The 24521-nt window shown below is 44.2% G+C and overlaps 1 protein-coding gene across 2 annotated transcripts in view; it reads left to right on the top strand.

The window, feature by feature from the left end:
• Positions 1-24521, top strand: part of znf385b (zinc finger protein 385B) — a 68804-nt gene that overhangs the window by 24511 nt on the left and 19772 nt on the right. For both annotated transcript variants that reach the window (XM_030786805.1, XM_030786806.1), the window contains exon 2: positions 23725-23867. In XM_030786805.1, coding sequence (XP_030642665.1) covers positions 23725-23867 — 143 coding nt within the window. The remainder of the gene's footprint in view (positions 1-23724; positions 23868-24521) is intronic.

Raw genomic sequence — 24521 nt, 5'->3', positions numbered from 1 at the left:
CCATAGTGCACATATACCTCACTGCAGTGTCCAACCATAGTGCACATATACCTGACTGCAGTGTCCAACCATAGTGCACATATACCTGACTGCAGTGTCCAACCATAGTGCACATATACCTCACTGCAGTGTCCAGCCATAGTGCACATATACCTCACTGCAGTGTCCAGCCATAGTGCACACATACCTCACTGCAGTGTCCAGCCATAGTGCACATATACCTGACTGCAGTGTCCAACCATAGTGCACATATACCTCACTGCAGTGTCCAGCCATAGTGCACATATACCTCACTGCAGTGTCCAGCCATAGTGCACACATACATCACTGCAGTGTCCAGCCATAGTGCACATATACCTCACTGCAGTGTCCAGCCATAGTGCACATATACCTCACTGCAGTGTCCAGCCATAGTGCACATATACCTCACTGCAGTGTCCAACCATAGTGCACATATACCTCACTGCAGTGTCCAGCCATAGTGCACATATACCTCACTGCAGTGTCCAGCCATAGTGCACACATACCTCACTGCAGTGTCCAGCCATAGTGCACATATACCTCACTGCAGTGTCCAGCCATAGTGCACACATACCTGACTGCAGTGTCCAGCCATAGTGCACACATACCTGACTGCAGTGTCCAGCCATAGTGCACACATACCTGACTGCAGTGTCCAGCCATAGTGCACACATACCTCTCTGCAGTGTCCAGCCATAGTGCACATATACCTGCCTGACTGCAGTGTCCAGCCATAGTGCACATATACCTCACTGCAGTGTCCAGCCATAGTGCACATATACCTGCCTGACTGCAGTGTCCAGCCATAGTGCACATATACCTGACTGCAGTGTCCAGCCATAGTGCACATATACCTGACTGCAGTGTCCAGCCATAGTGCACACATACCTGACTGACTGCAGTGTCCAGTCATGGTGCAGTATCCTCACTCTGAATAAGTATTATTGAGATTAGTGCTAATATGGCCATCAGGAACAGGCCATAAACAGACAGACTGTGCATTTTCCCAGAGAGGAACACGTGAGCCTGTGTGCAGAAATGTAAAGGTTTCCATTTAACCTTAATGTAATTGCTTCTCCTCTCCTCCTTTTGCCTCATCCCCATTTTTTTGCCCTCCGGGTGAGGAACATTAGCACATTGTAGATCTTTGCAGTGTGTCCTCATGCAGCTCATTAGCTGGAAAAGCAAACTGTTCCCACAGGCTACTCTCTGTTTGCAGTCAACACTTCCCACTCTTCAGACAGGCATCACGAGGAGGCCTGGCAAACTCGCAGACAGCACAGTGACGTCTTAGTGCCACTGAGCATACACACACTCAGGCTCCATCAGGCTCTAATCACTCTGTGATTTCATAAGTCCACACCTATTCACAACAGTCATTGTGTTCAAAGGTAAAGTATAATTTAACCTTCTGCCACTGAATTCCCTCTTGCGGCAAGATCTTTAACCTTCTGCTACTGAATCGGCAGCCCAGCTTTGACCTTCTCCTACTGAATCAGCTGCTAAGCATTAACCTTCTCGTACTGAATCGGTTGCGAAGCATTAACCTTCTGCTACTGAATCGGTTGCGAAGCATTAACCTTCTCCTACTGAATTGGATGCCGAGCTTTAACCATCTACTGAATCGGAGGCCGAGCTTCTGTTTGTTTTTTGCGGAGCTGTTTGTGGCCATTTCAGTGGTGACAAACAAATCATTAAAATGACAGATGATGTATTTTACTGCTCTTCCTTTTCACTGCACCACACAGAGATTCACAGATTTCACGTCATACTCATCTAACAGGGGAAAAAAACAAAACAAAACAAAACAAGAGACACTTTCTGCATTTTCATTTCAGAGATATATACTGAGAATCCATCGATCCACATCCTGAGTAAGCACACCTGAAACCTGTGATGGATACTCTGGCCTGGATTATATTCGCCTGTTTTATCTTAATTACCCCTGCCAATCTGACACACGGGGAATTGACTCCTAGCCGTGCGTCCGGGAGGAGACGGGCCAATGCGAGCTGTCCATGTCTGTGTCTGTCTGTTCTGTCTGTGACTGTCCCCCTGCCGTCTACCAGCAAAGAAGGATATTTATGAGTGCTGTAACGGCCTGTGGGGGTGCTTATGCCGATAGCTGTTATTAACGGCGATTCCTTTGTGTTCACACATACTATATTATCCAAGACAGCAGCGAAAGCCTGAACCAGAGCCCAGCTCAGCAGCTGGAGGTTAACGTCCGTGGGATAAATAAGTTGAAATGAAGTGGTTGGGAAGGCTTGATGTGCTGAATACTGTAGTATGTGGTCAAAGTGTTTGTAGTATGCTTCTGTTTACGCCGGCCCAATTCTGACCCCAGAGACGTAGTGCCATTCGGTCACAGGGAATGCAATGAACCGTAAATTTCATTGTCAGTGGAAAGAATTCTCGATATGCCTGATATATTTATAGCTCTCCCTTAGCTTTGCATCTTTGCTGTAAACAGAGAAAGGTTAGAATGATATTGGTGCATCAGGCTGGTGATGTGTGAAGTGTTTGGTTCTGCGATCCAGCGCTGTAACCGGAGACGGGAATCAAAGGCAGCTGCTGAAACGTCGCATACGGACTGCGCTGTCTTCATGACATAAATCTCGTCAGCCACGGATAACCCACATAACCTTTTTAACCACATGCTCTCCGACCGGCAGAGAGAACGCCTGGCGTGAGGATGAGGTCAGTCCGGAGAATTGTGAATCGTCTTTCTCCGAACGCTGGTTCCCAAGAAAGGCGCAGAATACTCATTGTCACCCCCGAACGGAAACCAGTCCAACCTTACATAAGGCGCCGAAATAATACTCTCAGCGTGTTCGTGATGGAGTCCATGTAGACATTTTCACTGAAGTTCAGCAGGTTTGAGCACCAATGTGCAGCATATATGTGAAGATGTTATAGTGGAAGTGTGTAACTGCGCTGTCTGTGCCTGTGAGGAAACATGATGTGAGAAAGCCGTGTTTGTCCTGACTACCCCAACCCTGTCCCAGCTGCTCTGGTCACGCAGAGAAAAGCCAAGACCTGCTTCTCATTCTCCCGTTGGTAAAGCCATGGGATTTATTCACCATGTGCTGTTGTATTCTTGGATGTGCTTCTTGCCCTTGTCACAGGCCACAAGTGTTGTGAGCAGTAACACGATCTGAGGAGAATTCTATGTAATTTCTTTTTTAAGTGTTCAGAGTGGAAACTGAACACCACAAGAAGGACTTTGATAGTTTAAAAAAAAAAAAAAAAAAGCCTCAGCGCAGATGTTTGACCTCTGCCCTCCCCCACATTTTTCCACCTGCGTTCTGCACACTGCAGTTCCCGTTCCCCGGTCTCCTCACAGTTTTCCTGAGACCTTCCCTGTGCCGAAGTCTCCATCTCCTCCACTCACTGTCCTAAGAGTGCAGGGCTCTATCTGGACCACAGCTGTCTTTCATACATGAGCTTAACTCAAACTTAAACTTAACCTCAGTGCATTCCCTCATTTCTAACAAAGAAGTCACGTCAGACTTCCATCGGCACTCACACACACGCACACGCGCATACACACGCGCACACACACACGCACACACACACACACAAACACACTCACACACACGCACACACGCACACGCACACACACAAACACGCACACACATACACGCACACGCGCACACACGCATACACACCCACACGCACACACACACACACACACACACACACACACACATACACGCACACACACACGCACACACATACACGCACACGCATACACACGCACACGCACAGGCATACACACGCGCACGCACACACACCCGCATGCACGCACACGCACACACACACGCACACGCATGCACACGCATACACACGCGCGCGCACACACATGCACACGCACACACACAGGCGCACACACATGCACGCACACACACGCACACACACACTCACACGCACGCAAACACACACACACACAGACACACACACAGAGTTGTGTTAACTTCTGTCCTCACTCTTTTTAGTGAACCATGTACCAACAGCTTCTCTCTCTCTCTCTCTCTCTCTCTCTCTCTCTCCCTCTCTCTCTCTCACTCTCTCTCTCTCTCTCTCACTCATTACACCCTAGCTCTGTGTTCTGCTGCGCTGTCTCACTGGTTGGTGGTTGATCCGCGGTGGGTGGATTGTACAGGGGGTCAGGGCAGCCCCTGATTTATGAGGGCCAGATTCTTCTGGGCTGAATCAGAGCCAGGTGTGAGGCTTGTAAAGCTGATTGTTTCAGACTGTGTATTCCACCGATAAAAAAAAAGTCTTTTGATCAACCCGATTAAGATCTTTCGGTTCTTCTCACCACATCCACGGCGGAATGACCTAATTTTTCCCGAGCGTGCCACGCTGCGGCTCGTCGTGGGAGGGGGAGCTGCAGCTGCTGACAGCCCCTCGCTCTCTCTCTCCCTCTCCTTTGTTTTTGAGGGAGTCTCCGGATAGACTGGTCCACTCTGTCTGCCTGCGCTGACGGGCTGCGTGTTCTCCGTGTGTCAACGCTGCAGCACGAGCCCAGATCCCAGCCAACAGGTCAGCGCTGAGCTGTGCAGGACAGATCCGTTCGGACGGAACCAAAGCCCGGCTCCCGCTCCTCTCGGGCAGCATGCTTTTAGGTGAGTGCTGGTATGCGTCTGAGGCAGAGGTGTTTGTTTTGGTTTCGTGTTTAAGGACATGTTTGTCTCCCGGCCCCGTGCGGCCGTGAGCGTGGCTCTGTGTGTCTGATTGCTGTATTTGTAGCAAAGATAGCGCTGGCTCTGATCCAGCTGGGTCCCAGCGCCCGCTCAGGTCTGGCATGGTTGGAAAGGTTATGTTTTTATGCTGCTTGTTTCATGCTGATTACTCTGGAGAGCTAATATACGACTCTGCACTGGGTTTATGTAACGCAATCTGTTCTTCAGCACTGTGGTATTTATGTTGGTTAAGGTTGTGTCATTACAGAGATATTTTGGAAACTTGCGATAGTTGACGTGAACTTTCATGTACAGTTTCGTTACCTTTCTGCATCGAGACGTAGGCTGATGCGTAAATTATTTAATCGTTATTCTTTACGGTGTAGTGAACCTGTGCCAATACTTTAATCGGGATCATAAGAGAGACAGACCAGAAATTACATCTTGCTTTGCCTCTCTTTGAAGGGAAAAAAATTAAACCAAAATATTTGATTATGAAAATGCGTTCAAGTTGTGAAATTACATTACATATTATACACGTTGAATTGAGAGATTATGCTGTATGTGTATCACATACACATTTATGAATACACACATAAATTCACATAACTCCATTGACTGTTTGTTTCGGGTGCTTCTTTTATTGAGTGAAATCAGGCGTGGGCCCTTTCCAAACAAAGAGAACACCTGACGCTTGGATACAGGCCACTTTCAACCCAGGACTGAAAGTAATGAGGTGCATAGTTTTCCCTTTGAGGACTTTGAGGAAGAGTTGGAGATATAGTGTGCGTGTAGCTGGTTGCGTGTAGGATTTGGAGAGCTTTCGGCAGGGAAGAGGCTTAAAAGGCAGTGCATCAGAGCTGGAGAGAAGCAGGCTGGCATTTGGATGGGTGTTGATCATCCCTCCGTTTGACACTCAGAGCTCGTCATGGGTGAAGAAATCCAGCTCCCCCAAAACTCCTGTTCTCCTGGGATTATAGTAAGAGCCACTCTGTGAAATCGTCACAGTGAAGCATCTGACAAAAACACAGACAGGACTGCACACGACCTAAAACACAGACAGGACTGCACCCAGCACATCAGCACTCCATGATCAGCTCTGTCTTTCCCTGGAGGGACTGGATTTCCGGGCCTAATTTCTAAAAAAAAACCAAAAAAAACATGAAGCCTCATGTCTGGTCCCAGAAACTTTACATGAAAAACACACGGAGAGGCATGTCTCTTCCCTTATCTGGCTTCTTTTTAAGTCACCAGACTTTTGAATGGACATTTGTGATGCAAAGCGTTGTACAGTGTGAGGGAACAGATGTGGAGTTTCTTACTATGTGTGTGATGGTAGGTGTGTTGTGAGTTCTTATTATGTGTGTGATGGTAGGTGTGTTATGGGTTCTTATTATATGTGTGATGGTAGGTGTGTTATGGGTTCTTATTATATGTGTGATGGTAGGTGTGTTGTGAGTTCTTATTATGTGTGTGATGGTAGGTGTGTTATGGGTTCTTATTATGTGTGTGATGGTAGGTGTGTTGTGAGTTCTTATTCTGTGTGTGATGGTAGGTGTGTTATGGGTTCTTATTATATGTGTGATGGTAGGTGTGTTGTGAGTTCTTATTATGTGTGTGATGGTAGGTGTGTTATGGGTTCTTATTATGTGTGTGATGGTAGGTGTGTTGTGAGTTCTTATTATGTGTGTGATGGTAGGTGTGTTGTGAGTTCTTATTATGTGTGTGATGGTAGGTGTGTTGTGAGTTCTTATTATGTGTGTGATGGTAGGTGTGTTATGGGTTCTTATTATGTGTGTGATGGTAGGTGTGTTGTGAGTTCTTACTATATGTGTGATGGTAGGTGTGTTATGGGTTCTTATTATGTGTGTGATGGTAGGTGTGTTATGGGTTCTTATTATGTGTGTGATGGTAGGTGTGTTATGGGTTCTTATTATGTGTGTGATGGTAGGTGTGTTATGGGTTCTTATTATGTGTGTGATGGTAGGTGTGTTGTGAGTTCTTATTATGTGTGTGATGGTAGGTGTGTTATGGGTTCTTATTATGTGTGTGATGGTAGGTGTGTTATGGGTTCTTATTATGTGTGTGATGGTAGGTGTGTTATGGGTTCTTATTATGTGTGTGATGGTAGGTGTGTTGTGAGTTCTTATTATGTGTGTGATGGTAGGTGTGTTGTGAGTTCTTATTATGTGTGTGATGGTAGGTGTGTTATGGGTTCTTATTATGTGTGTGATGGTAGGTGTGTTGTGAGTTCTTATTATGTGTGTGATGGTAGGTGTGTTATGGGTTCTTATTATGTGTGTGATGGTAGGTGTGTTGTGAGTTCTTATTATGTGTGTGATGGTAGGTGTGTTACGAGTTCTTATTATGTGTGTGATGGTAGGTGTGTTGTGAGTTCTTATTCTGTGTGTGATGGTAGGTGTGTTATGGGTTCTTATTATGTGTGTGATGGTAGGTGTGTTGTGAGTTCTTATTATGTGTGTGATGGTAGGTGTGTTATGGGTTCTTATTATGTGTGTGATGGTAGGTGTGTTGTGAGTTCTTATTATGTGTGTGATGGTAGGTGTGTTACGAGTTCTTATTATGTGTGTGATGGTAGGTGTGTTGTGAGTTCTTATTATGTGTGTGATGGTAGGTGTGTTACGAGTTCTTATTATGTGTGTGATGGTAGGTGTGTTGTGAGTTCTTATTATGTGTGTGATGGTAGGTGTGTTACGAGTTCTTATTATGTGTGTGATGGTAGGTGTGTTGTGAGTTCTTATTCTGTGTGTGATGGTAGGTGTGTTATGGGTTCTTATTATGTGTGTGATGGTAGGTGTGTTGTGAGTTCTTATTATGTGTGTGATGGTAGGTGTGTTATGGGTTCTTATTATGTGTGTGATGGTAGGTGTGTTGTGAGTTCTTATTATGTGTGTGATGGTAGGTGTGTTACGAGTTCTTATTATGTGTGTGATGGTAGGTGTGTTGTGAGTTCTTATTATGTGTGTGATGGTAGGTGTGTTACGAGTTCTTATTATGTGTGTGATGGTAGGTGTGTTGTGAGTTCTTATTATGTGTGTGATGGTAGGTGTGTTATGGGTTCTTATTATGTGTGTGATGGTAGGTGTGTTATGGGTTCTTATTATGTGTGTGATGGTAGGTGTGTTATGGGTTCTTATTATGTGTGTGATGGTAGGTGTGTTGTGAGTTCTTATTATGTGTGTGATGGTAGGTGTGTTATGGGTTCTTATTATGTGTGTGATGGTAGGTGTGTTGTGAGTTCTTATTATGTGTGTGATGGTAGGTGTGTTACGAGTTCTTATTATGTGTGTGATGGTAGGTGTGTTGTGAGTTCTTATTATGTGTGTGATGGTAGGTGTGTTATGGGTTCTTATTATGTGTGTGATGGTAGGTGTGTTGTGAGTTCTTATTATGTGTGTGATGGTAGGTGTGTTACGAGTTCTTATTATGTGTGTGATGGTAGGTGTGTTATGGGTTCTTATTATGTGTGTGATGGTAGGTGTGTTATGGGTTCTTATTATGTGTGTGATGGTAGGTGTGTTATGGGTTCTTATTATGTGTGTGATGGTAGGTGTGTTATGGGTTCTTATTATGTGTGTGATGGTAGGTGTGTTATGGGTTCTTATTATGTGTGTGATGGTAGGTGTGTTATGGGTTCTTATTATGTGTGTGATGGTAGGTGTGTTGTGAGTTCTTATTATGTGTGTGATGGTAGGTGTGTTGTGAGTTCTTATTATGTGTGTGATGGTAGGTGTGTTGTGAGTTCTTATTATGTGTGTGATGGTAGGTGTGTTATGGGTTCTTATTATGTGTGTGATGGTAGGTGTGTTATGGGTTCTTATTATGTGTGTGATGGTAGGTGTGTTACGAGTTCTTATTATGTGTGTGATGGTAGGTGTGTTATGGGTTCTTATTATGTGTGTGATGGTAGGTGTGTTATGGGTTCTTATTATGTGTGTGATGGTAGGTGTGTTGTGAGTTCTTATTATGTGTGTGATGGTAGGTGTGTTATGGGTTCTTATTATGTGTGTGATGGTAGGTGTGTTATGGGTTCTTATTATGTGTGTGATGGTAGGTGTGTTATGGGTTCTTATTATGTGTGTGATGGTAGGTGTGTTATGGGTTCTTATTATGTGTGTGATGGTAGGTGTGTTATGGGTTCTTATTATGTGTGTGATGGTAGGTGTGTTGTGAGTTCTTATTATGTGTGTGATGGTAGGTGTGTTATGGGTTCTTATTATGTGTGTGATGGTAGGTGTGTTCTGCGTTCCTTTGTAAGAGGAAGCTCTTTATCTGTTAAGCAGCGAGAGCTCAGACACAGATCAGAGACTTTTGACCGAGCCAGTGGTGGTGAAACTGAAAAAGGAAAACAAATTAAAAATTCAGTTTATTGCAGTTTATTCAGCAAGACTTTTCCCAGAGGCTGTGCTTCAGCGTTTGATGATCTGCTTCACCATCCTCAAATTCAGATTAGAAAATATGGAATAACATACAACATATTCTTCACAATTTGAAGTCTCATCTCTAAAATAGAAAAGGAATTTTTACAGTCTTTTTTTTTTTTTTTTTTGCAGGTCTTCTGTGTTATTAATAATGTTGGCATAATCAAATTTCATAATTTTGTGTGTAATTCATTAAATATTGAAGCAGTCTGGTTGAGCATCTTTCTCCGCATAGAAAAAAAAGAGTGAAATGCTTTTCTGATGTGTGGAGGGGGGAGTTTTTTTTTTCTCAGTGATGTGCTGTATCTCTCCATGTCAGTCAGAGAGTCAAGCCTTAAAGTGGAGAGTGTAGGATGAAGGTGGTGCAGGGTGAAAGAATGTTCTGTGCTAACGTTCTATTCTCGGTGTGTGTCCTTTTCTATTCTATACTTGGAGTGTGTCCACAGACTTTTCTGTGGTGAAGTGCTAATGCTTTAATTAAGAATTATGTTTGCCAAACCTGACAGTCTGACGTACTCCTGGTCGATATTTATCTCCCTCTTCCATATGCATGAGTAAAAATAACCTGTTGTTAAAATCCCTGTGTTCTCATCGCTCTGAATCGTTGCACCAGAAGCCCCGGTTAGAACAGAACTCTGAGTCTCGCTGAGGTACTGGTTTGAGGTTCATGAAGATCCTTTCTGGTCATAATTGAATAGTTATAGTAAAGAGTTGGAGAGAGCGGTTTGGTTGCTATGGTAGAACGGGTTGATAGGCACGACAATTACCCTGGTCACTACCTCCCACAGCCCTGAACTCTTCTCTCTTATCTATAATTACACCTCCATTGTGCCTGACTGCAGCTAATTGTAATTGCAAACATTTGTAATAACAAAAAACTCTGTCAGCAGTAACAGTAACAAATTAGAGGGTGTCTCTCTCTTAACGCTCTCGAATATGGCTAGTGTTTTACCCTGTGCCTGCGTGCGGTAATACCGCACCGTCGGGGTGAGATGTTCTTTCGTGTTTGTATCTGCTGTGTACTCGTGGTGGCAGACATAGCTTTGGGCCAGATACGCGACTCTAAAGACAGCGTGATTAGCATGGACCCATATGCTTTCCACCTCGCTGAGCGATCATATCCAGTATACCTCCCAGAGCAAAAACAGCGAAGTACATTTGGGAATGGAGAGCGATTTAGTTCATAAACAAACAACCGTGGAAGTGTTGTTACTTTGACTGGATTTACACAGCATCCTACTGTGCTAAAAAACATTTAAAAAAAAAAAAAAAGCCAAACCCTTGGGTTTTGGAAATGTGTGCCAATGCTGAAAGCAGTAATTCAGCAAACATTAGTCTTGCTTAGACAAACAGGCCCAGAGCTGAAGTTCGGGGGCTGCGGGGAAGGCTTCAGCGCCCAGGGGATGTTGATGCTCAGTTACTCCCTGCCTCCATTGTAAAATAAGCATTTATATGGAATATGGCAGCGAAGGGGAGAGTTTGTGTGGCAGAGGTTCCCCCCCTTCCTGCTGTTCCTCGGTCTCCATGGAAACCGCAGAGCTGAAACAACAAGTACAGCCCCTGGTAAAATCACTTTATGAGAGTAATTTCCATAGCGGGAGTGATGCAGTCTGATATGAATACGTTGATGGTTGCAAACATGGGCTTTTGCCATGGGGTGAGTTTCTGGTCTGATCGCAACCATGTCGTTTTAAAACAGAGTCTGCAGACGACGCATCTTCTGACAGTAAACGGGAACGACACACTCAGCTGCAACATCACCGAACGCTCACTCATGTCACCGAGACCTGCAGTCCGTCCCCTTAACCGTCAGCTCTCTCAGTCATCCTGAACGGTTTTTGGGGGGGAATACGTGCCCGTAGTGTGTGCTCTCGTACTTATCAGTGTTCTTGTGCGGACTTTGTTGCAGGGTTTCGTTGAGAGGTGTTTGAGTACAGGCTCCCTGCTGGGTACCACGGTCTGCAGCTAGAACAGCTTTAATGGTGTTGTTATTGTTCTTTTGCTGAGCAGATGTTGGAAATTTTACAACTCACTGGCTCTCTTTATCTTCTCCCCCGGTTTTTCTCAGCCAGTGACTTTTACAACTTCTATTTAGATTTTTTAAGTTTTTATTTGTTTAATAATGCCCTCTTAATTATCAGCAGAGTTAAATGCTCGCAGTGAAGTCGAAGTCATTCTATCTCTTTGATGTATGGAGACTTTGAAGACTTGGAGATTTTGTTCTCCCTCATGTTGTCTAGTATTCACAGTATTCGAGGTCTATTCTGGATTCTTGTTATCAATCTATGTTCAGAATATTGGCAGTCTGTCAGCATTTCCTGTAGTCTGCTGTCTGCAGGGTATGTCTTTCATAAGTTATGACTTTGTTTTGTGCTTTGGGCTGACAGACCCCAGACTGCTCTAGACAACATTTATTTTTTAAATCAGATAAGCAAATGCTTGGTGTCTGTTTGTTTGTTATCATTTCACTACCTGTGGGAAAATAACTTGTTACATTTGGTCCGTTGGTGAGCGTGTAATGTTTGTAATGAAGGACGTTATTTATTACGTTCAAGAGCGTATAATGTTTGTAACGAAGAACATATGCTGTTTGAGAAAGCGCAGACAACGTGCTCGAGAGCGCTGATAGATTACTGCTCGACCGTTTTCCTTTGCACACGTGGCCGATGCGACGCTTGGCTCTGCGTGTTATTCCATGGGAAGTGAAGGAACGGGAGGAAACCGGGGCACTTTCTCATCTCTTGGGATTTGACATGCACATTCCAGTGCAGATTTGTGGTGGCTCCCTGCCACTGGTAGTCTACTGGTGAGTCTGCAGGTGTGCAGAATCCTTGTGATTCATTTCTTTAATGTCTTCCCTGCATCGTCTCATATTCATGGCGGTCCCTAGAGGCCCGTAATCCTGCCTTCAGCGTGGAGCGTGTGTCTTTGAATGGCTGTCCTCATGAACGGGAGGGTCCCGGGCGCTGAATGCAGACAGGCGGTGTTAGAGGAGCATTGAGTCTGACAGCAGAGTTGACTTTGGTTACGTCTCGTAAACATGCAAACACAACTCGCTTGGCCTCAGCTTTGTCCTCTGATATCCACCTCCTTTTCCCTCCCACACTCAACGCAGGTATACTGAGTCACAAGGTGTGTGAGTCACCTCCAAGCACACAAATAGACGGAAAGAGAGATAACGAGAGATCTGCCACCCACTCTGGAGCAGAGGAGAAAGAGAGAGAGAGAGAGAGACTTCTCTCCAAAGGCACATCTGTGAGCTATATACCTGTTCATTTTCACATTCACACAGGAGCAGATCCACACCTCACAACAGCCTGTCCATTTACACACATACACAAAACTCACATCCACCACACCAACATCCCCCCCACACACACTTACACACACACACACACATGCCACGCACACACACATCTCCCTGAGAGATGCAGCCTTTCCGCCACATGTATGGGAATGTTTCACCAACACGTTTAGAGAAGTGTATGAGAGTCGTAGGCCTGCATGCTAAATACCCACATCACTCTCCATACACCTCCTCCATAAAGCAGCTTAGTTTACTCAGCTTCCTCTCAGACGCTCCGTGGAGGCTCTTAAAAGACTCTTTTGTCTCATTGTAATTTTAGGGCTAGGGGATGTATTTTAAAACAAGGACATGAGCACATGGCCTTTAACGGTTTGGACTCTGTGGCTCTCATCAAATGCTGAGGAGGTTTAATGGTATGCATTTGTTTTGGGGTTTTTTTTTAACTTTTAGAACTTTTGTGTTAAATTTAAGGGTTTAAGTCTAAAAAAAGACAGGTACTCTTTTTCCTCTGTAGGGGAGGAGGAGGGAGAAAGGCAGGGGTGTATTATATGGCCTTTTGCTGTTTTGTATGAGCCCTAGAATGCTGATTGGCTGTTTGGTATGACTTAAATACCTGACTGAAGAATGTGTATAAACTGCTGAACACTGTTTTACTGTATGATCCACTACTCTCCCAGTGTCTGCTCATTCTGCTAACCTTTCACTCTTTTAGTTTAAAGCTGTATAGTAAATATTTTACTGTGTGTTTTCCTGGCAGTCAGTGTGGGCTCCCTCCCCCTCGTGTCTCTATATTGTCTGTATATTTGTGATCAGTGGGAGCTCTCTGTGTGCTGCTCTGACTGTGTGTATTCTATGTGTCTGTGCTGCTGTGACTGCGTGTATTCTATGTGTCTGTGCTGCTTTGACTGTGTGTGTCTGTGCTGCTTTGACTGTGTGTATCTGTGCTGCTTTGACTGTATGTATTCTATGTGTCTGTGCTGCTGTGACTGTGTGTATCTGTGCTGCTTTGACTGTGTGTGTTTTATGTGTCTGTGCTGCTTTGACTATGTGTATCTGTGCTGCTTTGACTGTGTGTATTCTATGTATCTGTGCTGCTTTGACTGTGTGTATCTGTGCTGCTTTGACTGTGTGTGTTTTATGTGTCTGTGCTGCTTTGACTATGTGTATCTGTGCTGCTTTGACTGTGTGTATTCTATGTGTCTGTGCTGCTTTGACTGTGTGTGTTTTATGTGTCTGTGCTGCTTTGACTGTGTGTATTCTATGTATCTGTGCTGCTTTGACTATGTGTATCTGTGCTGCTTTGACTGTGTGTATTCTATGTATCTGTGCTGCTTTGACTGTGTGTATCTGTGCTGCTTTGACTGTGTGTATTCGATGCAGTGGAAACGAGAGCAGATTGTTCCAAAGAGAGATTATGCCAGCATGTACTGGAAGCCTAAGGTTAGTTTGAGGAGACTGTCGGCGGCTGAGGAAAGGTGAAGACACAGGATTAAATGGACATGTTGTGGATTGATGTTCTTCTTCCTGTTTGATGATCTTACCCTGTTAGGTCCTCCTGCTTTTCCCTGTGCCCTGCGGCACATGCAACACACGATGGGAATCCAACAGAACAATAAAAAAAAAAAAAAAACACGTAGCCCATTCAGGTCTGCGTTTCTGTTTCACAGCTGCAGGTTTTGACAAAGCAGCATACATGATTCATCTCTCCCATGACCAGTCAGCTGCATCACCTGCTCTCAAATCTAATAACTGTCCCCAATACAAGGATAGAAGGACATGAACTTATAACAGCCTGTAATTTCATTTTCTGTTGTTGTCAGCCGATTTTTATTAGAGGAGAGCAAACTTCGTTTGCAAATTATGTTTAAAAGCACTGAGTGAGTCTGTTCTCTCTCTCAGACCCGGAGTAAATCTGCATTTAAATTGAATTTGGGGCATTATTAGATTTTCCAGAAATAGTGATCGCTATGCATGTGATGTCTGCATTTAGAGAGGAGAAAACTGAGCAGCTGTAACTCACTCGCTCTGGGCCCAGTGCTCATACCTAAACCTGCAAGTGTGTGTGTGTAACGGAATGCTGTGTCTCAGTAGTGTGTGTGTGTGTGTATGCGTGGTGTGTGTGTGCGTGTGTGTGTGTGTGCAAGCAACGGTAGTGTATGTGTAACGGCAGTGTGTGTTGTGTGTGTTTAACAGTAGTGTGTGTGTGTGTGTGTGTGTGTGCGTGTGTATGTGTGTGTAAGGGTAGTGTGTGTGTGTGTGTGTGTGTGTGTGTGTGTGTGTGTGTGTGCGTGTGCGTGTGTATGTGTGTGTAAGGGTAGTGTGTGTGTGTATAACGGTAGCATGTGTAACGATAGTGCATGTGTAATGGTACTGTATGTGTAACGGCAGTGTGTGTTGTGTGTGTGTGTGTGCATGTGTATGTGTGTGTAAGGGTAGTGTGTGTGTGTAACAGTAGTGTGTGTGTGTGTGTGTGTGTGTGTGTGTGTGTAAGGGTAGTGTGTATGTGCGGGGGTGTGTGTGTGTGTGTAATGGTAGCGTGTGTGTGTATGCAGTGTGTGTGTAACAGTAGTATGTGTGTGTGTGTGTGTGTGTAATGGTAGCGTGTGTGTGTATGCAGTGTGTGTGTAACAGTAGTATGTGTGTGTGTGTGTGTGTGTAATGTCAGTGTGTATGTGCTTCTGTGTGTGTGCGTGTGTGTGTGTGTAACAGTAGCGTGTGTGTGTGTGTGTAATGGTAGTGTGTGTGTGTGCGTGTGTGTGTGTAACAGTAGTGTGTGTGTAATGGTAGTGTATATGTGCGTGTGTGTGTGTGTGTAAGGATAGTGTGTAACAGTAGTATGTGTGTGTGTGTAACAGTAGCGTGTGTGTGTGTGTAATGGTAGTGTGCGTGTGTGTGTGCGTGCGTGTGTGTAACAGTAGTGTGTGTGTGTGTGTGTGTGTGTGTGTGTGTGTGTGTAAGGATAGCGTGTGTGAAATGAGCCCATGGACTGACTTAAATGGGCAGCTGTTGTCTTCTGGTGTGACCGGAGACTGAGAGAGTGCTGCGTGTCTTTCCTTGCTTAAATTATGTCTTTATTCTGACGGCCCATTTGTGATGGACAACTGAACCACTGAATCCTTGTAAGCATGTTAATAATTAGGTCTATTTTAATAACGTCTGGATCTACACTGTAGGCAGGCCCCCGGACAACTGTTTTCTCTCTCCGTCTGGAAGAGTGGTTTTGCACCAAATACTGATCTAGTGAGAACAACTGTGATGACCAGAGTGTACATAATGTGAAAGTGTGAAAGTCAGGATTCTCCGTAGCAATTAGCCAATACACCAGTGCTTGATATGGTGTTAAACTGGTGAAATGAAATACTTATGAAAATGACTCTAAATTTAAAACAGCTAATCAGACAACAGCTGAGCTCCTTGATCAAACAGTATAATGCTAATGAAGAGAGAGAAGAGCGCGCGGTGACTTAACCTTCTCCGTGAGCCCGTCCCAAACTCTTAATAACTCCCGCCATGAGCTTCAGTCCTTACCTCCTCAGATCTCCTGTCTGTTTGTTTTAAAGGAGCCCAGCAGAACTCTTGATAAATTCTCAAAAACATTATCAGCAAGAACACTGCGAGCAAAGCAAACACACACCTGCTTTTCTTCTGGATTAAGTACTGAGTAACAGAGCTCTTGGAATAGCAGAGTGAGTGTCATATCAGATGAATCACAGTTCTATCTGTGTGTTTCACACTATATCAGTTCATGCTATTCTTATCTCCCTTAGAGCCTCTCTCGTGTGTGAACGTATGTGAACTGTATCTAATATTAAGGCCCTGTTGTCATCTGGTTGATACAGCTCCCTTATTAGAGAACGAGGTGTCGGCTTTGTAAGTCATACTGAACCTGATCTTCTGTGTTGGTAGCTCCGTATTACACTGATGGAGAGTGTGGACAGTGGATTCCCATTGCACTCTTAGAGCGTAAGGGGTTCACGCGCTTTATGCACAGCAATGCAGAGAAACTTCACCCAGGACTCTGAGTGCCTATCTGTCAACAGTAATACCTCTTGGAACTGAAGAAGTACCACTTGGATTCGGTTCATTATGTGTAGTGAAATCTCTATTCCATAAGTAGCGTTCGCAGCCAGAGAAAATAAGTCACGGCCATAGTATCTGTTTTCTCTTTGTACAAAAGCTGGGGAAATATAATATGCTCGTAATAACAGGCATCCTGCAGTTCCAGCTTTTTAAAGGAGTGACATCATCGCTTTGGGTCCGTTCAGAATGAAATGTTGAATTTGGATCACGTTCATATTTTGCTTTAGTCAGAGTATTTTTGCTCACGGTTCCAGGTCCGCATGGTTTGTAAGCAGTAATCTGCCCATCATTCTTTCAACCTGTGGTCCAGTCCGTATGCGCCGAGACGCTTGTCGGCCAAGCATAATCAACAGGGTCTCCTGGGCCAGCCATCGAGATTAGATTTAAAACGACACCTGAGTCCACTGTGTGCAGAGAGCACTAGGCCTTTTCCTGGACACCAGTTTTCAACCAGCTGGATTAGTCACCAGCAGAGTGTTCAGCACTGCCACACACACACACACACCCTGCTTGGTGTCGGCCCATATGGGGACAGTGGTATTTAAGACTCCTGATACACACACGCAGCCCTCCCCAGGGTGAGCTGCCGTCTGCCCAGAGACCCTGCCCAGGTGACGTGTGTGTGTGTGTGTGTGTGTGTGTGAAGTGACTGATATGTGAGCTTTGCTTAGACAGTAGTAGTGTTTGCTTTGCCTGAGTCTTTCCTTGGCCAGAACCTCAGTTCTGTCGATCACATGGCTGCTGTCTTAGTTCTGCACTGTCTGAGTTTTGGACACCTTACATGGAGTCATGCCAGTAGAGAAACTGCAAAGCATCCAGAAATGTAAAGTCATGCTAAGAAAGGGGTTTTTTTGTTTTGTTTTTTTTTCAGTCGTTATCCTAAATGTTTGCATTATAGGAAAAATGTTGTATGGATTTTTTCTTTTTTTTGGGGGGGGGGGGGGGGGGGGGGCGGGGTAAAGATGTTGATAGAAGTGTCCTGGATTTCTGTTGTAGCTAACTTTAAATTGAGTCACTTTTTAGTTTGTTTTTTGTTGGGTTGTCATGCAGTCTGACCATCCTGGCTCAGTCCTCTGTACTGATTTTTGTCAGTAGGGTTTCATCGTTCTGTCTACAGAGAGAAAGATGAGGGGGAAATGTGATTCAGGACTTAAGAATGAACAAAGCTCCTCACATGGATTATCTGTGAAACTAACCTTATTATGAGCCTATAACATTCACACTCTCTCCACTAACTTTCCCAGATCATTCTTTCTTTTCAAATACTTTGACCTTTCACACATTCTACAGACTCTGAGTCCCTTCAGAGGGTGCCTGTATCACAGATTAATTAACTGACCAGTTTCTGCATAATTCAGACTGATAAACCTCTACTGATGTTGATTTTTTTTTTAAATTCTTCTTTTCTTCTTTCTTTTGCTGCCAGAAAGAGAGTCTCTGAGCTCTTCTTTCATAAAGTGTGTTACCTTTGGGGAAAGAATGGGTACCCACTGTAGCCAGTCTGATATTGTGGAATGTGATCAGTGGAGAGAGAGAAGTGGGTTAGAGGTGAATTAAAGGGCTCATGGCACTTAAGGAGGGTTAAACCTTTCTCTCTGTCCTCTCTTCATCTTCTCTTAATCTTCTCTCAGTCAGCAAAGAAAACATCATGGTGTTACACACAGACACACATACTTAGTCCATCTGCAAAGAGACGAGGGCAAACAAACATGCCAAACACAATCTGAAACTTTGCTTTACAAGCTGCTCGGATTCCATCAGAAATTCCTGAAACCAAATTTTTGGTAACAAAGGAATTAGCCAGCCAGGGGTCAGGGTTTTTTTTTTTTTTTCCACAGAAGGCTTGGAAAGATGATGAAACAGACATGAAAGAGAAGCCCTGGTCAGAAACATTTGAATATCTTTTTTTTTTCCTTTGCGCTCTTTCACTAACACATGTTTGCACATTGCACTTGGTCCTAAATGGGAAGAAACTATTCAGAGAATTTTCTGAGCGTAGCTTCACACATATTCCACGGAGACTGAGATTGATATCTGGATCAGATTGCTCTCTCTCCTTTTGTTGTGACTATGTGGTTTAGCCAGCTCGCTCAGTGTAACATGGAAGAGTTAACGGCTAGCTCAGGCTAACATGGAAGAGTTAACAGCTAACTCAGGCTAACATGGAAGAGTTAACAGCTAACTCAGTGTAACATGGAAATGTTAACAGCTAGCTCAGGGTAACATTGAAGAGTTAACAGCTAACTCAGGCTAACATGGAAGAGTTAACAGCTAACTCAGTGTAACATGGAAGAGTTAACGGCTAGCTCAGGCTAACATGGAAGAGTTAACAGCTAGCTCAGGGTAACATGGGAGAGTTAACAGCTAACTCAGGCTAACATAGAAGAGTTAACAGCTAGCTCAGGCTAACATAGAAGAGTTAACAGCTAACTCAGTGTAACATTGAAGAGTTAACAGCTAGCTCAGGCTAACATAGAAGAGTTAACAGCTAACTCAGGCTAACATGGAAGAGTTAACGGCTAGCTCAGGGTAACATGGGAGAGTTAACAGCTAACTCAGGCTAACATGGAAGAGTTAACAGCTAACTCAGGCTAACATGTGTGGGTGAAAATTCTCAGCCTCAGCCTGGGCCAACACCACACTGGTACCTGTTCTAAGACAAAACAATAGGAGTCTAATATTGAGTCAGATGCAGTATATTGTATAGTTCACAAGGCATAGAATAAACTGAGTCAGGTCCCGGGGAGTGACTGACGCATTCTCACAAAGCACCGATTCTTATACATATTCTCTCCAAAAAAAAGAGACACATTATCTCATCTCTTTGGCCGGCCCAGCCTCACAGATCCCCTCTCATCTCTGATTTATGTTACATCATTATTGCTTATTTTCCTTTACATCTAGCATACGTTGTCACCAATATTTACTGCCCTGCTCATTAGTGGAATAAGACGTACAATGAAACCTTGAACGTTTCACCCTCTACATGCATTGTTACTGACTACAACACTCTGGCAGAGGCGCCTTTCTTATCTCACATGCAGCCCCTAAAGGGCCTCACAGGCCTCTTCTTTTTGAACACAGAGAACTTGATATTTCTTGTAATACAAAAGATTGTATAGTTATAACTGTTAATATAAATGATTACATTGATTCACCCCTATAATAATGAATACATTATTGTTACAGTGTTTATCATGATTGCTACAATGGTTATCTTATGGGAGCGTATTATTTTTCCAACACATGGAAGAGTTAACAGCTAGCTCAGGCTAACATGGAAGAGTTAACAGCTAGCTCAGGCTAACATGGAAGAGTTAACAGCTAGCTCAGTGTAACATGGAAGAGTTAACAGCTAGCTCAGGGTAACATGGAAGAGTTAACAGCTAGCTCAGCGTAACATGGAAGAGTTAACAGCTAGCTCAGGGTAACATGGAAGAGTTAACAGCTAGCTCAGGGTTAACAGGACTGTCCAGGGGTTCAGTAGTGGCTGGCTGTGAAAAATCACAGGTCCATTTCATTTGGGTCTTAGATTTGTTTCTGTGTAATTTCATGGATGGAACGCAGTGGGCAGGCTGGCCCCTGTTGTGTACATAGTTGATTGAGAATTGTGTGGAGCTGGTGCCTGGCTCTGATCAGCGCTGGTGCCTGCTGGTGGCTGATTGGAGAATGTTTTGTTTGGTGATGCATTTTCTTTAAAGAGGTTAATTACTGTGACAACAGCGGTGTATTGTTGATAAATGTGAATCCACTTTTTTAGCCTTCGAGTTTCGGCGCCTGCTCGATTAAAACAAGGGATACTTAAATGACTTCTGTTGTGATGTGAAAAAAGAGTTTAAATAAAGAAAGGTGGGTGAAGGTCAGTGTTTTTTCCTCCTTGATCTTGGCTAATGCAACTAGTGCCACGTGTTTATAAAAAAAAAAAGAAAGAAAGAAAAGAAAACAACTTCAAACACATAGATATCTATTTTTCCACACAAGTGCTCTTATACCAACACCGCTGTCTCCCAGGTAACAGGTATTACCTTAATCAGTTCTGCTCCCTGAATATTGATGAGGTATTACTGGAGGCAAGAGGTCTCTAACTCAAAGTCTGATCAGACTGATCTCTACAGTACATCTCTCCTCTGGTCTCATGTGTGCCAAATGTTTACCGAATAAAAAAATGAATTTTCAAGTTGTAAAACACATCTGAATTATAGAGGGGCATGAGCTACTGTTATCTCTCTACATATTTTTAGGACTAAATTGATTTGAAGGTACTTGAAGCACAAACAGTCACACAAAGACAGGTTCATAGTCACACACAGACAGGTTCACAGTCACACACAGACAGGTCATAGTCACACACAGACAGGTTCACAGTAACACACAGACAGGTTCACAGTCACACATAGACAGGATCACAGTCACACACAGACAGGTTCATAGTCACACACAGACAGTTTCACAGTCACATACAGAGATGACACTCTGGTAACATTCTGGACATGAGTGCAGATGCTCTGTTCTCCTGTAATGAGCTATGGTATGGTGGCCTGTACTGGCTTTTAAGGGCAGACACTGGTCATTGGCTGGAGTATGCTCAGTGCCGGGCAGTAATTACCTTGGCTCCCGCCGCGCCCTGACATGTCTGCTAATGATTGGCTCTGACCGCCGTCATTAAGGCCCCAACATGTCTGTGATCTCAGCGTCTGCTCGACAACATAGACCTGCCGCTCCCCCTAACAGTCCTCACGTTTTGTCTCCTGTAATCTAACACGCTATTTGAAGTCCAACGTAAAGGAAATAAGAAACACAAATGACTGGTTGAGATCTGGGAGAAACAGGGCCAATTCCTTTGATTTCAGAGAACAGATGACAATCTGCCTGACAGATTATTTTCTGAGTTTTAACCTAAATCATTAGGGTAGGTCATTAGGGTAAATGTCTGGGGTAAATCATTAGGGTAGATCCTTAGGGTAAATGTCTGGGGTAAATCATCAGGGTAGATCATTAGGGTAGATTATTAGGGTAAATGTTTGGGGTAAATCATTAGGGTAAATGTTTGGGGTACATGATGAGGTCTGCATCGGCCAGCATGTCAAAAGTGAAATGTTTTTGTGAAGCAGTGTCGGAGAGATCGGTTGTTATGTTGGAGCAGAAAGTACCTTATGTTCTTTTCTCCTTCTCACCCTCTGGTCAAACTCGATCTGCAGATCACGTATGCATGGTCTAATGCCAACAGACAGGACTGAGGGACATTGCATGTGTTTCTCATTAGGGCCTGAAAACAGGAGTTAAAAAAGAGGAAATCTGATCCCAGCTCTGGTTATTTGTTGACACAGACTGTTTGTACGTTTGATGTAAACATGGACAATCTCAGTGACAGAATTATGTATCTGTTACGTTGTTATGAATTGGCTTTCTTGACGTAGTTGTATTTGCTTCTGTTCTGAATACACAGAGTTTCATGGTACTGCAGACATAATTTTTTGTTATATTAAAGTATGAGAACGATTTTTGAAGACGACCACTCAGCCTTGACACAGAACACCACTTCATGAGAGGACTTTGGAAAACAAAGTTTATATCTCTAAATGTTACTTATTTTCACCTTTTGAATGTATCCTACAGTGGCAGCCATAAATGATTGATTGTTCACCTCATTATGCTTTTCATCATCTGAACAAAGGACATGGGAAAAGAAATAACTCCGTTTTTTTTTTTGTTGTTTTCTCGAGAACTTTCTCTGTGAGGACTTTGAAGACAAATGTGTTTTTATCTGTGTAGTTCCCTGGGGGGCTGTGGTGGGGAGGGTTTGACGTGTGTTGAGTGTTTGGGTAATCCTGTCTGTGCTGAAGACTGAAGAGGTCCTGCGTTAAGGACACTCTGACTTTATTTGACTTTTCTTAAATCACTAGATCTCTGATGGAGGAGCTGGCTTGTTTGAAATGGACTGCAGGAGTTGTCTTGCTGTGTCACTATCCTAGCTGCACATTCCTCTGGAGCTGGACACACATCGTGATTTAGAGCAGGGGAAATCTTCTCGTGCAGAGTTAGGGATTTTTTGGGTTGTAAATAATGTAGTTTTAAGGCATGACAGGAACGCTGGCATTGTGTCAGTGTGTGTGTGTCTGTCTGTCTTTCTGTCTGTGTGTCAGTCAGTGTGTATGTCTGTGTGTGTGTGTCTCTCTCTCTGTCTGTCTGTCTGTCAGTCAGTGTGTGTGTGTATGCCCAACTGGTCTGATCATGAAACAAATTGTGTGTGTGTGTGTGTGTATGTGTGTGTGCATGTGTGTGTGACTGTGACTGTGACTTTGTGTGTGTGTGTGTCTTTCTGTCTATCAGTCAGTGTGTGTGTGTGTATGCCTAACTGGTCTGCTCATGAAACACATCACATGTGAACTCATCAGAACTGATGCACTCATTCAGTCTCTCAGATTTCACTGACAGACTTTGTCATGTTCCTTCATACACACACACACACACACACACAGTTACAGAGTTTGCCTATGATTAATCTAAGATGTGCCCCTAACCTTTTCAGAGGCAAATACTTGTTGTCATGTTGCCGTCCAAGTATCTCAGAGTCCCATGGCCTCTGCTGGGGGATTAATGAGATCACTTATTTAATTTGATGGAAAGGTGTTGGTGAAGGGGTGTGTAATTGTACCCGTCAAGGCTAGCAATGATCAAAACATGGGCAGTGCTTTAATAGTGTAAAGCTGGCATATAGTGAAATGGAAATCATATGTCAGATGGCCAAATTAGAACTGAACTGGGAACAGCTGAACTGACCTGTCATCAGACCTACGTATGCATGACTGAGTCTGCAGTCTCTCGCTCGGATCATTCCCTGGGTTTTCTCATCCTTGCTCTCACACAGCGGCGCGTCCTACCTGCCAGCCCGCCCCCTCTGGCCCCATACCCCCCCCCCCCCCTCACACCCCCTCGCTGGGCGCACAGGCGTTCTGCTTCATTTAGGAGATGATGAGATACTTCTCACTGATCACTGCTCAGCTGCTCTCTCCCCCAGCCAGTCTCTTGTTTTCCATCTCCTCATGTTTGCCTTTACATTGAATATTTATGTACAGTGGCGTTAGGGAAAGACCTTTCTGTTTCTCCACAATTTAATGGGGTTAATCTCTTTCTTTCCTTCTTCCTCTTACCCCCCCCCCCCCCCCCCCCCCCCAACACTCCACAGGAAGTTCCTGCCATAGCGGCACGCTGCCTGCGCTGGTGCGGACCCCGTCTGTGATGATGCAGTCCGCTCTGGATATGAAGCCTTTCATGCCCTTCCCCGTAGACACATCGTCTCCCGTCGGACTCTTCCCCAACTTTAACACGGTAACACGTTAACTTTTCTCTCTGGCTTCCTTCCCCGTCTCACTCTGCACCACTGACGCTGCTCATTGCCACAGTCAAATTGATTTTTCTCAGTCCTGTTGAAAAACTGGCAGGCAATCGCTTTTTATTTAGGCTAAGTCTTCAACTTGAGTTTATTTTTAACCCAAACAAATTGAATTCTCTATGTGGATGTGTGTGTGTGTGTGTGTGTGTGTCTGTGTTTGTCCGTTTGTGTGTGTGTTTATCTGTGTATGTTTTCGTTTGTCTGACTGCGTGTGTATGCTTGTTTGTATGTGCGTCTTTGTAGCGTGTGTTTGTCTGTCTGCATGTGGTTGTCATTGTTTGTGTGTTTGCCTTTGGGTGTGTATGTATGAGTGTGTGTTTGTTTGTCTGTGAGTGTGTGTTTGATACAAACCACAGTAATGTCACCACTCAGACATTGATTCTGCCCCCGTGTACCATCCCCCCAAAGTGAGAGAAATCAAAATCGATCGGTGCTTTTATCTCCCCAAAACCAGAGAGTGCACAGTGACAGTGAATGGGGTTTGGAGAGCATGATGCAATGAGAAACAAAGAGAGAGTCAAGACTCTGTGGCTGAGAGCAGTGTCCTGGATAGAGGCAGACTCGTGCCCCGTTTGACGCTCTGACTGTAA

The sequence above is a fragment of the Chanos chanos genome, chromosome 10 (assembly GCF_902362185.1).
Source record: "Chanos chanos chromosome 10, fChaCha1.1, whole genome shotgun sequence".
Classification (NCBI taxonomy): Eukaryota; Metazoa; Chordata; class Actinopteri; order Gonorynchiformes; family Chanidae; genus Chanos; species Chanos chanos.
The sequence above is the reverse complement of the archived record's forward strand: the minus strand, read 5'-3'. Positions and strand labels throughout refer to the sequence as shown.